Source organism: Manduca sexta, chromosome 10 (assembly GCF_014839805.1).
Source record: "Manduca sexta isolate Smith_Timp_Sample1 chromosome 10, JHU_Msex_v1.0, whole genome shotgun sequence".
NCBI classification, from domain to species: Eukaryota; Metazoa; Arthropoda; class Insecta; order Lepidoptera; family Sphingidae; genus Manduca; species Manduca sexta.
Window position 1 is genome coordinate 4,850,082 of NC_051124.1, and position 13,775 is coordinate 4,863,856.

At 34.6% G+C, this 13,775-nt stretch overlaps 1 protein-coding gene across 1 annotated transcript in view; it reads right to left on the reverse strand.

The window, feature by feature from the left end:
* LOC115440234 (runt-related transcription factor 3) overlaps positions 1-13,512 on the reverse strand; it is a 55,790-nt gene extending 42,278 nt beyond the window's left edge. The window contains exon 1 of the mRNA XM_030164452.2: positions 12,349-13,512. Within this exon, the coding sequence (XP_030020312.1) occupies positions 12,349-12,460 (112 nt within the window). The 5' untranslated portion in view covers positions 12,461-13,512. The remainder of the gene's footprint in view (positions 1-12,348) is intronic.
* Positions 13,513-13,775: the final 263 nt, after the last annotated feature.

Genomic DNA, 13,775 nt, shown 5'->3' on the forward strand with positions numbered 1-13,775 from the left:
AGGTATGCAGGTTGCCTCACGATGTTTTCCTTCACCGTTAAAGCAAGCGATAATTCACAGAGAATACACGCATAATTTTTATAAAAGTCAGGTGTGTGCTCTTAGGTTTCGAACCTGCGGACATTCGTCTCAGCAGTCCGTCCCACACTCAACTAGGCTCATACCAACCATGATAATAGATGGGAAACTTGCGATTACCACAGATGGCTCTTCCAAGATGCCGTTTACTACGCCATTTAACACCTTATCTTCTAGGTGATAAAAAATTACTGGCAAATTGCTAGTCATCGTTTATGTTACTGGATCGTGGTGCAATACCTTGTCCAACTTTCTAGAGGCCAGTCAGTGAAATAATGGGCATTATCAGATATCTTTGTCTCAGGGTGACGAGCGCAGTATTCAGTTTGTAATTCAAAGTTCGAGAGCTGTTGCTACAGTAAATGGGATGTCATATCGCTTACGACCAACGTCTTACTCCGTTTATCATGTAATCTACAAAAAAAATGCGGTCTGGACTACTACATAGTAAAATAATTTGATAAAGTTTCAATAATATACCCAATTTCTTCAATAAATTCCTATTCATAAAAACATAATACACATAATATTACATAGTTAATTCATTCTCAAAATATATATTTCGTTATATCATGCAAGTGGCATGTTTTGTTTATATTGAAGCCCTAATTTGTTACTCATACGGGGAAGTTATCAGAAAATAACTTAGTCTGTAATGTCTATAATCTATATTGCGGCAATTATTACGCAGTTTATGTAATATAATGTCTTTTATATTATATACATACATTCTCGTTGAATGACCCATAATATGTTGATTGCCGATACAATATCAATCTTGAATGTAATAAAAAATTGCAAAAAATATCCATTAGGTATTTGATTTTACGTTCGGTATATGTATGCATGCCATTAACAATCAATAATCAACGTTTAAGGGGAATAACATATTTATTTATATTTTGAATAGCTCCAAACACAGCTTTTCTGGTGTAGGATATATTTCATATCCGCTCGAATAGCGACCACCGTAAACAAAGGTGTTAAAACCCGCCATAGTGGTTCAGTGTATAAATTAAATAATAGTAAGAAAAATATATTTTTCTCTGTATCATACACTCTAATTTATACCTTAAAGTGATTTTTAAAAGAACAAAACTAGAGTTCCTTGCCCGTTCTTTTCTGGTGAGAATGGCTTTTCGAACTGGTGGCAGATTTAAAATTTTAAAATTAATTGTTAAATAAATAAAGCAATTGGATAATTTTTAGTAGCTTTGCTCGGGAAATCCTTGGAAAATAACTAAACTTGTCCTACATATGACACAGAATTGGATTAATACTTAAGGATAAGGCGGGGAAAAACATTAACAGATGTAGTTCTTGGATCGAGGAAGTAATTTTTTTTCGAAACTACCAATTCACGTTATAACCATATGACATTTATTTTCAAACACTACACGGGAATCACGGTTGATAGAAGTATATGGATAGAGCTCAGAACAATAACAAGCATAGAAGGAGTCTAAATTATCCGCATATACTTATCCTATTTTTTCAAATAGGACAATACCGTTGACAAGAACGAGACAAATATTATGTTGCTAAGATCGGCTTGTCGGCCACCGCGCTCACCTCTATGATGCCGAATTAAAAGGCAATTAATGTTGAATGTTACAAATTGTCAACACGCAAACACAATTTAGTTACGTTATTCTTGCGTCAGAAGGAATCGGAACACAATTAAATTTCTTGCTGTCAAAGACGGTTTACACTCAAATAAATAGTATTACTTCTATGCTTGTTATTGTTCTGAGGAATAGAGTAACAGCTGTCAATTTGTTGCCTCAGTAACTATCAGAAATAGAAGGCATTGTTTGTAAGCGACGAATTGACATCGCCTGTGTGTGACCTAAGAACAGCTGGATCCAATACGTGAAGTTTTGGCGACGGATATAAAAGGCTACCTAACATTGTTTAAAAAATTATTCACATCTAAAAACGGCGCTAACATCCGCAATTATACAATACTATAGTGAAATGTGACACCAAATGTGTACATCGAGGAAAATTACTTTTATGATAATTTTAATTTAAAGTGAATCAGTAGTAGGTACTCGGTATTTTTTTCTATTGATTTAATTATTAGACATATTATAGTTTTATGACGATGACGTATGATAATTAACGATCGGGCGGATTCAAATATTATTTTGAAAATATTGTCAAGGGTTTCACACGTATTAAAATATTTTCTGGAATAGTCTCATTTTGTACTTATCGGAATGAACGTAGCTGTTATGTCCATCCAGGAGTTTTGTGGTAACACCTAAAATCTTTCAAATATATTAAGTGTGTTCAAAAATTCTGTGCAAATACAAATCAATAAGTTTATAATAATTTAATGATAATAATATATTCCTATTACAAAATATTTATGAACATATTTTATTCCTGTTTATAACAAAACCATTTAGGGTAATAACTACATGAACAGAAAACAATACAATCGTTGTGATGGCTCATACTACATTATTCATTCAATATAACTAAAAACGTAATATTTCCAAGAAAGTTAAGTATTTTTTTTTTATTTTTTATTTATAATCAATAAAACATAAATACATTTTTATAGATATATAATATGTACGTAAATAAATAAGGTCTAACCGACTATAGTAAGAATTGTTTTGATATATTTAGAAAATTACGATGAGGGTAGTTTCGTATAATATTCAAATTTTATGATCCCTCTCACAAATGTGTTGTACTTATATAGCGTGTTGGATGTAACTTTTTTTTAATTATTATCAATAGTAATATCTATGAGTAGAATATGGATTCAGGCATATTAAACTGACGCGGTACTATGAATTTAATGACAAATGAAGAATTTTGACAGCCACATATCCTATAATCATTGTTTATATTTAATTTTTAATTTCTATTATTCATATCTTTCCTTCAGTAACAGGTATGAATCTATTCATACCTGTTACTCTCTTAGGATTTAGTAAATAATAATCTTTTATAAATGAAATTTATTTAAAATAAAGCTTATAACTACACATATAAACCGTTAGTAACAAATCATTAAAAATAATACCTCCCGATCTTGCACATGCACCTAATCATGAATCCACTAACAAGGAAAAAACTTTGATACCTATGTATGTATAAGAGTATAATTTAATTTTATGTATAAATTTACATTTTTATATTTTATATAGGTGTATAAAAATTGTCCTTTGAGAGGCAATCATAATCTTAAGCGACAATCAGCAAAATTTTGTAAAAACCGATTTAAACATTAGATTTTAATAAGAAAATTCAAAATATTTAAACTATTTACTTTATAAAAATGTAGTATAATAATATTCAAATTATCCTAGAGGTACAAAACCTATATCAAACGACGCAAAAAAATCTGGCGATTCCAAATGTTTATATATGAGTAATTTTCGGTACATTTGTCGCTTAGACATGATTGCCATTCAAGCAACGATACATATATAATCTATACGTCATATCTGTGACGTATGAATGCAATATTTCCAAGAATGTTACCAATTCTTGAAAGTGACGCAGAAGAAATTGTTTTTGTTACGTATAATTCCATTTATTACTCATTTTCTGCGATAAAAACCCGCGCGTCATTAAAATTTTCCGTTTTTAATTTATTCAATACTTGGCTACAAATTTATTTGGCAATTGTCGTGCAACTCCTGCAATTTGTATTATATTTGAATACAACTCTTAAGTATTAAGTTTATTTTTTATATTGTTTAGTTAAATGCGGGATTTATCGTCATAATATACCTATATTTCTGTTTTTCAGTTAGACAGAATGCTATAATCCTTGATTATAGGCAGCTGATCTGAGATATTACAAAAATGCCTTTACATTTTAATATTTGTTTCGTGCTGTTAGATGAGAATTGACAAATTTATGTTCCAGTGTTCTTTTCTGCCGGCACAGACAATACTATTTTGACACCTTGTATAGGGTAGTCGCTATCCGGACAGATATAAAATATATCCTATCACCAGCCAGTTTTTGTGTGTTATCAAGTGGAAGGTTTTCTTTATCGTTCTGTAGGAAAATGAAATTGTGAGGGTAACGGACCAAACCATTCCTCTTTTCTAAGTGTCTACAAGTCAAGCACTATAATAATGACGGCGTGCATGACCGGTGTGGCTTGTTTATAATTATTGTTTGTTTAGGAATCGCTGTGGTTGCTAAGCCGGGGGTCGCCTGTACACCGTTAGCAGGGTACCCCCGGTGACAACCACGGCGGGTCCCGAACATTTGTTTGTCTGCCTAGTGTCAACCCTTTGCTTTTAGAACTATTTTGCTTTCATTCTCCTTTTTAAAATGATCTAAAGATGAATGAAGGGAAATCTTATTTATAATAGATTTTATAAATTTTAAAAGTAAATGAGGACGGTTAATAGATTTTGTTAAAATTTGTGATAAAATTAAATTATATATGAAATTCAGATTATTAATTCGGTAATTTAGTAGTAGAAAAGTCATGCTAGAGAAGATTGTAAAATTAATTTTAAAATAACCTGAAGAGAAAAAAAGAGGAAGTCTTCTGGTTTTGGATTACGACTATCATAAGATATGTCTTTTACGAACGTTTCAGTTCGGAAGTGACAAAATAAACAAATATGATGTTTACCCACTCACTTAGTTATTTTAAGTAAACAGTATAACGACCTTCAGTGATAAATTCATGCAACATCATTTAAGTTTGGATATTTGTTGCTGTGCAGTCAACATTGGAATTTTTGATGGCTATTTTTTAATTTAGGGTTTAAAAGTCCTTTTCAGTAATAAAAATAAATATATTTATTACCTCGATGATAGTACAATTTTTATAAAATTATTGGATTAGTTTAAACAGACAGTATTATCCATTACAAATTTAAATCACATACCTGCTCATAATAATATTGGATATGTGGATATCGTGAATACATCGTATTTATATCGTCGACTATCGAGAGCAATATCTATTTCAACAGACGTAAGTCAATCTGCAACAACGTATATGTGTGTTTACATTCTGTGACACTATTTTACAACAATTATTCGCTTCATTTGAGAAGATATTATAGAGCGTTCTATTTACGTAGTTTATGAAAGAAGGTAAACAGGAGTTACAGGTTATATTAGTTGAGGTTTTTAAAAGCGCACTCTTCTAAATATTTAGTGTTACAATAATTATTAAAATAAAAAATAATATTGTCGTCAAAATAAATCGGGTTTGAAAGTAATGTTGCCCTCATAAAATTGTTCCAACAATATACAATTGACAAATCTAATTCAAGCTTGGTTCGATCCGGTCGAAACTAGTCCCACCTCGTGTCAAGGTATGGTAAAATATCGAAGTGTGAACTTTTCCATTGTCAAAACATGGGTAAAATTAGTTCGGTCATTGAGTATTTATCTTGTTCATAAATAAAAATAGCGCAATTCTAAATTTTAAAAAGAATAAAACAGCAAAAAGTTGTTTCTGTTGCGCTACATTCGCTGTAAATCATTAAATGTTCCACCGAATTCCTACAAAAAGAAATCCACACAAACCACCACATTGTCATTCGTGTAAACGAAGTACTAATCGTCCAATAAAACACACATTCAACAAATTAGGATGCGGTCACACGGTCCGTCTCAAAAAATCAACGCGTAACGGCCCCGTGGAATCATAAAAACATTAATAGTGTAACTGTGGTTTCACTATTTACGGAAGCTGGGGGCATGTACAAATTATAGAGCCGCAAACTGTGGCCAAGAAGTGCGGTCGCAGTGGCAAAGGGTTGGCCGGGATCGTTCGGCGTCGGCGGCCGAGCTTCGACTTGACGTTTCACTTACATTTCAGGGGCATGATTCTCTATCCCGCACGTTATTTTGACAGTGGGTAACAAGCACGTAACACAACGCATCATGTTTAGGACTATAGAAATTTGGCTTACAGAATACCATTCCACGCACATTTCTCGAAGATAACATGACACGGCCGCGTTACGCGTTTACACTATCATACAGAATAAGGGCCCAGTTTTATTGAATGCGTTTTACAAGTTTCAGGTTAATTCGTATCAAAGTTAAGCTAATTATACTACGCTTTAATATTCGTTTTATTACATGGACATTTTAGTTAACTGTTTATCCATACTATGTTCAATATAAAATTGAATCATTGGAGACAAAACGTTTGAAGTGTTAGTAAGCGGCAATTCCGTGTTTTCTTATCAAGTTAAGTTAAACATGTATAAAAAGAGTTCTATACCGGAACCGGATTTCGCGTATCAACATTGTTGTTATTACCGGAATTTCCGTCATTTTGTGAAGTTCCGAAAAATCCCACAATTCGTTAACTTGTTACTTCGTGGTGGTGCGCGGTGAGTATTTTCTTAGAGCCATTAACGTTAATTAATGTTGTACAATCGATTAGTTTTGCTCGAATAGCTACTAGTTAGCAAAAAGTTGTCTAGATTTAATTCAGAATCTATTTATCTCTATTGCTGAGATATGCAAGTTAATCGAAATAGGTAGATACTAAGGTTCATTGACATATTTATGTGCTATACGTGGTTTTACCATAATTTATAATTTTTTGAAAAATATAACACCGACAGCAGTTATTGTTAAAAACAATATGCTTTTTAAGTATTTCGTTTATTATTTGTAAATTATCGGTACTTATTATAAAACACTTCAGTTTCTAATTTATTAGTAAAGACTAATGGAGTAAATTATTGTAATATTTGAAGGATGTCACCTAAGAACCTAATTATTACACATGTTTGAGCTATGAATAAACAGGCTTATCAGCTTTATATGTTGAAGAAAATGCAAAAACAGTGATTAGCTAAATACTGCTTTTTTTAAAAACAATATCTCAAGAGTCAATTCTCAAAGACTTTGCAAAACTACATTTGAGCCTAGTCTATAAAAACATTAACTAAAATATATAAAACTATATTATTATAAATGTCCAGTACTGAGGATGAAAACCTACTGAACTCCAATCAACTCTATCAAACATCCGGTTATACAAAGTCTGTAACGTCCGTCATAACTTCCGAAGTGACGGTGCGACAATCAGTTTTCCTCATTTAGCAAACTTTACGTGTTTCGCATGTTTTAAGATATCTTAGAGGGATCATGACGTCTCAATTTGAATTGTAGAGTCATCGCCTTAGATTATTTATTTTATTATCCCTTTATGACGCATTTACTATTGCTGTTGGTGGTAATATTTGTATCTGGCCGAATAGTGACTATCGTACACAAGGTGGAAAATCTCCATAGTGGCCCACGTGAGTGTACCACGTTTTTGGATCAGCCTGTATATGTCCGTTTGCAAACAGGCCGGCATAATTGTGTCGACTAGCGAGGGGTTATCTCGCGTCAGTCGACATTATCTGGATCACATTGCTAACAATCAAGTGCAGCGAAGTCACTTTCCGTGACCGGATGAGAAATGAAATGATTGGAACCATGTCATAATAGTTGTTAGTAAAAATTTTACGAATAGGTATGTACTATTTATTTTACAAAATATAACACTTCTGACATTAACTTTATCAGGTGGCTTAGAGCATGAAATTTTATATACAATTTTTATTAGGAAAGATATTTTTTATTAAGCTTTGGTACCCCATCATCATCATCATTAGTCTATATCTTTGTTCAAAACTGGACATAGGCTTGCAATATGCGCCATTTTACCCTGTCTTTGGCCTGTCACATCCAGTGTTTGCCAGCGATCTTTTTGAATTTATTCTTTAATTGTATGTATGTGTCTATTGATTTAAAGGTGATATAACAATACAGAATAAGGCAGAGTTACAGAGACGTAACACTCATTAAAAACGTTTACCGATAGATTCTATAACATTAAATAGTTAAATAGGTTACGATAGGTTTACTAGTTATATTTCCGGAAACTTTATCGGAGATATTTGCTAGATATTTATATCACGTCAGTAATTTCAATTAAAGTGAAAAATATAAAAAAAATTACGAATTAAACCCATCTCGAAATTCGATGTGTTTTATTTCTGGTTCTAATTATAAAAGTTTTTGTAAAACATAATAATTATTTTCAATAAGACATAAGATTCTATTTTTTGGTATGGAAACCCTTTATTGTGTTAAACACTGTTCCTTTTTAGCGACGGGTCTCCTATACTATTGACAACGTTTTTGGCCTTACTTCACCATGCGGGCTTCAAAATGGAGGAAAACATAAATAATAAATTGATAAAGCTAAAATAAAAATAAAATGTTAGTACGGAAAACCCGACGTCATCAAAATTAGTTAAAAATTTTAACTAGCTTATGTTCGTTGATTCACCTGCGTGAAATATTAAAGTAATCTATGCCTTTCCCAGGATCTTAAACTATCTCCATACTAAATTTCATCGAAATCCGTTTGATAATTTTTGTGTTTATAGCGTTGAGACAGACAGATGCGGCGGGGGACTAGGTTTTATAATATGTAAGGATTTCTACAATTTATTTTTTAGTAATGTATTGCTATTGATTTTATAGAATATTAATATACCGGTACTAGGACACCGTGGTAGACTAACGTCTGCACCCTCTGTGTGATATAGAAGCAACCCAGTAGTGGAACAGTATATTACAGTGCTGATATTCATCATTTCAGCCGGGAATCATCCACTGCTGGACATAGGCCTCCCCCATTGAGCGCCATAGGGACCGGTTCAGGCCGCCCTCATCCATCGGACTCCGGTGACCTTCACCAGGTCGTCGGTCCATCTCGTGGGGAGCCTGCTTAAGCTGCGTCTCCCGGTTCGTGGTCGCCACTCCAGAACTTTTCCGCCCCAAAGGCCATCAGATCTGCGAGCTATGTGCCCTGCTCACTGCCACTTGAGTTTCGCAACTCTAAGGGCTATGTCGGTTACTTTGGTTCTCCTGCGGATCACCTCGTTTCTGATTCGACCCCGCAAGGAAATTCCGAGCATAGCCCTCCCAGTGCTAATTTTATTATAAGAATATCTAACATATTTAATAACAGACTGTCAAAATTAAATGTTGGTAAATAAGATACTAACAACATTAAAAAAAATAATGTATATTCATGTGTATATGCATATCAAAAATAAATTATATGATTTTTAGGGTTCCGTACCTCAAAAGGAAAAAACGGAACCCTTATAGGATCATTTTGTTGTGCGTCCATCTATCAAGACCCATTTTCTCAGGAACGCGTAGAGATATTAAAGTGAAATTCATATCAAGTACTTAGGTCTATAATACCTTTAAGCTGTAACTGAATCAAACTTCTATGTCAACGCAATCAAAAGAAACAGTAATTTAAGTCACATATTTTCAAACTCGCAACTACTCCCAAGGGAATCAAAACCTAAAGGATACATCCAGTCGACCTGGAATCTCGAAATTTGGCATGAAGCAATGTTTTATAGCCGAAGTTTAATAGCCGAAAACAGTAAATTTTTAGACTTTGTCTTTAATTTATGCTCCTCCAGCTTTCCATATTGTAATGTTATGGATTTCATTTTGCAATAAAAATACCGTAACTATGACTCGATTGTCGTGATGGGTAAACGTTTACTTATTTACCTACAGGTTTGTACGGAACCCTCGGTGCGCGAGTCCGACTCGCACTTGGCCGGTTTTTTAAAACATGTTATCAGTAGTTTCGAGAACATTGTAATAAAATTTAACAAAAAATTAAAGTTTAGATACAACTACAAGAATAAAAAGATAGTTTTTAAAGGACTATAAAGTAGAAAAAGGTCGTGTCTAACGGAAATGCCTAAACGCTTAGTAAATGCGGAAGAAGCGCAAGATTTTGATCGTGTGTTCACGAAAACATAAAAACAAAAACATTAAACATTTGCAGTCGACTCTGCGCAAGTTCGCAGAATTAGAGTTCCAATTGTTAACTATGAAACTAGATTTGAAGGTTTTTTTTTATAAAGATATTATTTGCAATAAGAACAAAAGACTTTTTTTTATTGAATAATTGATTGAACTATTTCAATGTGTAAAAATGACGAATGATGTAAAAAAAACAGCTGTGAAATAATTTTAATTACATAAAAATCTGCTATTGTAGCGGTGGCGTATTACGATACGACTGCAGTGATGCGGCCTCGGTTTGATCTCTGGGTCGGGTAAAGTGATATTTGTTTTTATACTCAGTATGAGCCCGGAAAAAAAAGCGGCGATAGCCTAGTTGGGTGTGGAACGGACTGCCGAGACGAATGTCCGCAGGTTCAAATCCCAAGGGCACACACCTCTGACTTTTCTAAAAAATCATGTGTGTATTCTTTTTGTGAATTTATCGTTCGCTTTAACGGTGAAGGAAAACATCGTGAGGAAACCTGCACATCTCAGAAGTTCTCTATAGGAATTTCGAACGTGTGTGAAGTCTACCAATCCGCACTAGGCCAGCGTGGTGGACTAAGGCCTAATCCCTCTCAGTAGTAGAGGAGGCCCGTGCTCAGCAGTGGGCGAGTATATATAATACAGGGCTGATATTATTATTATTATTATATATGAGCCCGCAATCTTGAATTTGTGCATAATATGGCGATAGTCTCGTCCCTATACATGAGACAGAATGCATACGGCGGAAGGTAGATGCATCAGTTGCGTCTCTGCCTTCGGGAATAAAAGGCGTGTGTATATATGAATGGGAGCCGCCAAGATTATGTTAATGGAGTTGCATCTGCACCTACGTACTATACTACATAATATCATTAGATTTTTTTTATTCAAAGCCCACGGGTTTTTAAAAATGCTTTATCTTAAATAAACCTCTTCCCATTATTGCAGGTTTATTCAGTGATTGATATTTTTTGTGATTTATTTCTGGACAGGGGGGGGGGGGGTGCACGTACTACTTGCACCCCTCTCCCGGCACCCATGTATATGTGTGTATAAATTCTACTAATATAATGTGAATTTTCTATTTCCTCTATAATGTGATATTAATATAAATAAGTTATGACAAAAATCGCTCCAACTCTTGTTCTCGGGAGAGGTAGTATTCATCCATGAAATGCTGGAATAATTCCAGCGTACACCGAAGACGCAAAGTCACAATTTGTAACTACATTGTTGTTGCAATAGTCAGTTTTGGAACTACCATAAATAAAAATACGTACGTTTCTTTCTTTCTATACATTTCAAAGCTCTTTATTATGCATTATTTACTATTTATATTTTATTTCGTATATTTAGTATTTCCGAGTAATTAAAACCATTTTTTTATAATAGACAAGAATATTGTAGTAACTATGCATAGTGATCAAATATTTATCTATTTTAAGTCATATTTTAAAAATACCTAATCGCGTTGTATCTTCTGAAATTAAATATTTTAGTGCGTCAGTCCCTAAAGAAGAAGTAAAGTTATATATATCTTAACTTAGTAACTTATTAACGTTACCATCTAGAATGATAGTAGAATAGATTTTAATTTGCAATCGATAAAAGCTAAATAAGTAACGGAGTAATGTATCAATTTTATGTAGAGCTGCGTTGATGTCTTTTGCTTTAGATGGATTTTATCAGCGTTTGATCTAAAGATTATATTTTAACATATAGAAATATAATTATTGATGTTTAGATAATATATTTATTTAATGGAAGCCTACAAAGAACCGAGATTGAAAATATGAAATAGCTTTTTACATAAATAATGGGAATTATATCGCACTGGTTTTGATCACCACACAAGATGAAGAGTAAATGATTAAATAATGTTAAGTGTGTTGATGATATACATGAACCGTTAATCATGGATGAAAAAGTACTTATAAAAAACAGATGAATATGAATTTTATTTTAAGTATAATTTATTTAATACTTTGCGGTCAGAGAGGTCAAAATCATGAAATTATTTTGTTGTTGAAATTAATAAGATTGTGGTCATTAATTACATGTGTTTTAATTATCCGCTTATTGCGAAGCATTATTGGTTGTATATACCGAAATTTAAAAATCTATAAGTAGCAATTGCATACAGATGATACGTAATTTGCTTTATTTTTCGCTTCGATGTAAGTTACATTAATAACACTGCGACAGAATATTTCGTTATTATTAGAAATAGTTACAATTATTTTTATTTAGTTACACTATTCGAGGGATTATTCTTGAGTATATATACATAATAATATAATAAAAATAAATATAATTAAGATTAATAAATTTATTTCAAATATGCATTTAGACAAAAAAAACTGAGTGAAAGTTACGTAAAACCATTGTATTGTATTATTTAGTATAGTGGTTGTTGTAGCAAGTTTGGTTCTTACCGAGATCAGGGTATTCAGCGAGCGTCTCATCGACGATGGACTGCAGCCACAGGGGCTCCAGGTCAGCCATCTCACGGCGCCGTCGGCCCCGCGACTCGTACGGTAAGTGCATCGTTCACAGCGGCATCACCAGCTCGTACGCTCGAGCCGCTCGAGCCGCTCGCGCACCGTGCGACTCGTGCGTCTGCGCCGCCGCCGCACCGCCGCACAGCGCGTCACTCCACGAATTGTCGCCCGTGTCAAGGTCGCCTTTTATTATTCTAATTTTGGCAAGACAAGGCCTTCTCCAAATGATTAATTGTCCTAATGTACACCCAAAGTTTCTTGGCGCCGCTCCACGCCTTCTTTATGTTTTTGCTGCCGTGCGATGATACCACAAGTTTTCTCTATTAGCGACTCAGTTTTAGTAAAAAGTAGGCTTTACTAAACCGTGAGTGAGTATTTTATTAGCCAGGGTGCGCTAATTTCTGCATTTAGGCAATCTTTGGATGATAATACTAATTTCAGTCTCTTGAGTGTATTTTGAGATGCTTTTTAGTCTCCTTGCTCGGTAGATTATTTTGTACTGTTATTTAACATAAAATAAATAAACAAACACCAGTTCACGATTACAGTCTGTACTCTGTAATATAATATAGTTCGAACAATATTTATGTTATTGTTTCCTCAAATGTTGAATGTGAATTCTAATTTGTTAGAACAGGCCTTGAGGATTTCTTCAACTTGACTTTCGTCATTTTACATGAGTCACGAGTGTCCGGGGGTATCGGGCCGATCTGTCCGTCGGCGCTCATTAAGTTCCGGTCTGGTTTTCTAAGAATGGGTGTCAAGTGTGCGCGTAGTGTGTCGGATGCGTGTTATGTCAACATCAGCTGAGCGCGATTATTTATGCACGATATTCCCGCGCGCGTCACCTCGGCCAGCCCGCAGATGGTGCTACTACACAAACAGTGTGGTGTGGTATTTGGCCACGTTGTGCGCCGTCGTCAGTGATCGGTGGTCACAGGTAGAGCCGCGCGCGTGTGGATGTGTCGCGAGTGGTGCCGCGTCGCGTCGCGTCACGCGTGCCGGTGAGTAAGTGCGCGTCGAGTGACTGCCGCTCGGAGGCTGGGCGCGTGTTCGCTGCCCGCGCGACTGTCTACTACTGAACCGCCGCCATTCTGTCACTCGCTGCCTCCATTCTCTGCGGTCAATCTGCGGTTTGGCCACGCTTCATTTGTCGGGAAAATGTGCGTTGTTTTCCTCCTGTTCGTGCGTACTGGTTGTGTTGTTGGTGCGAGCGAGACGCGTGCAAGTTTTGTGCCATTAAATATTTTTGTTTAGTTCCATTGTTGAAAGGGAAATATTATGAGCTTTTTCATTTTGAAGCGCGGTTGCGTATCTCCCTCTTTCGGTTCACTTGCTGCGGTTAGCTCGGAGAGAGACGT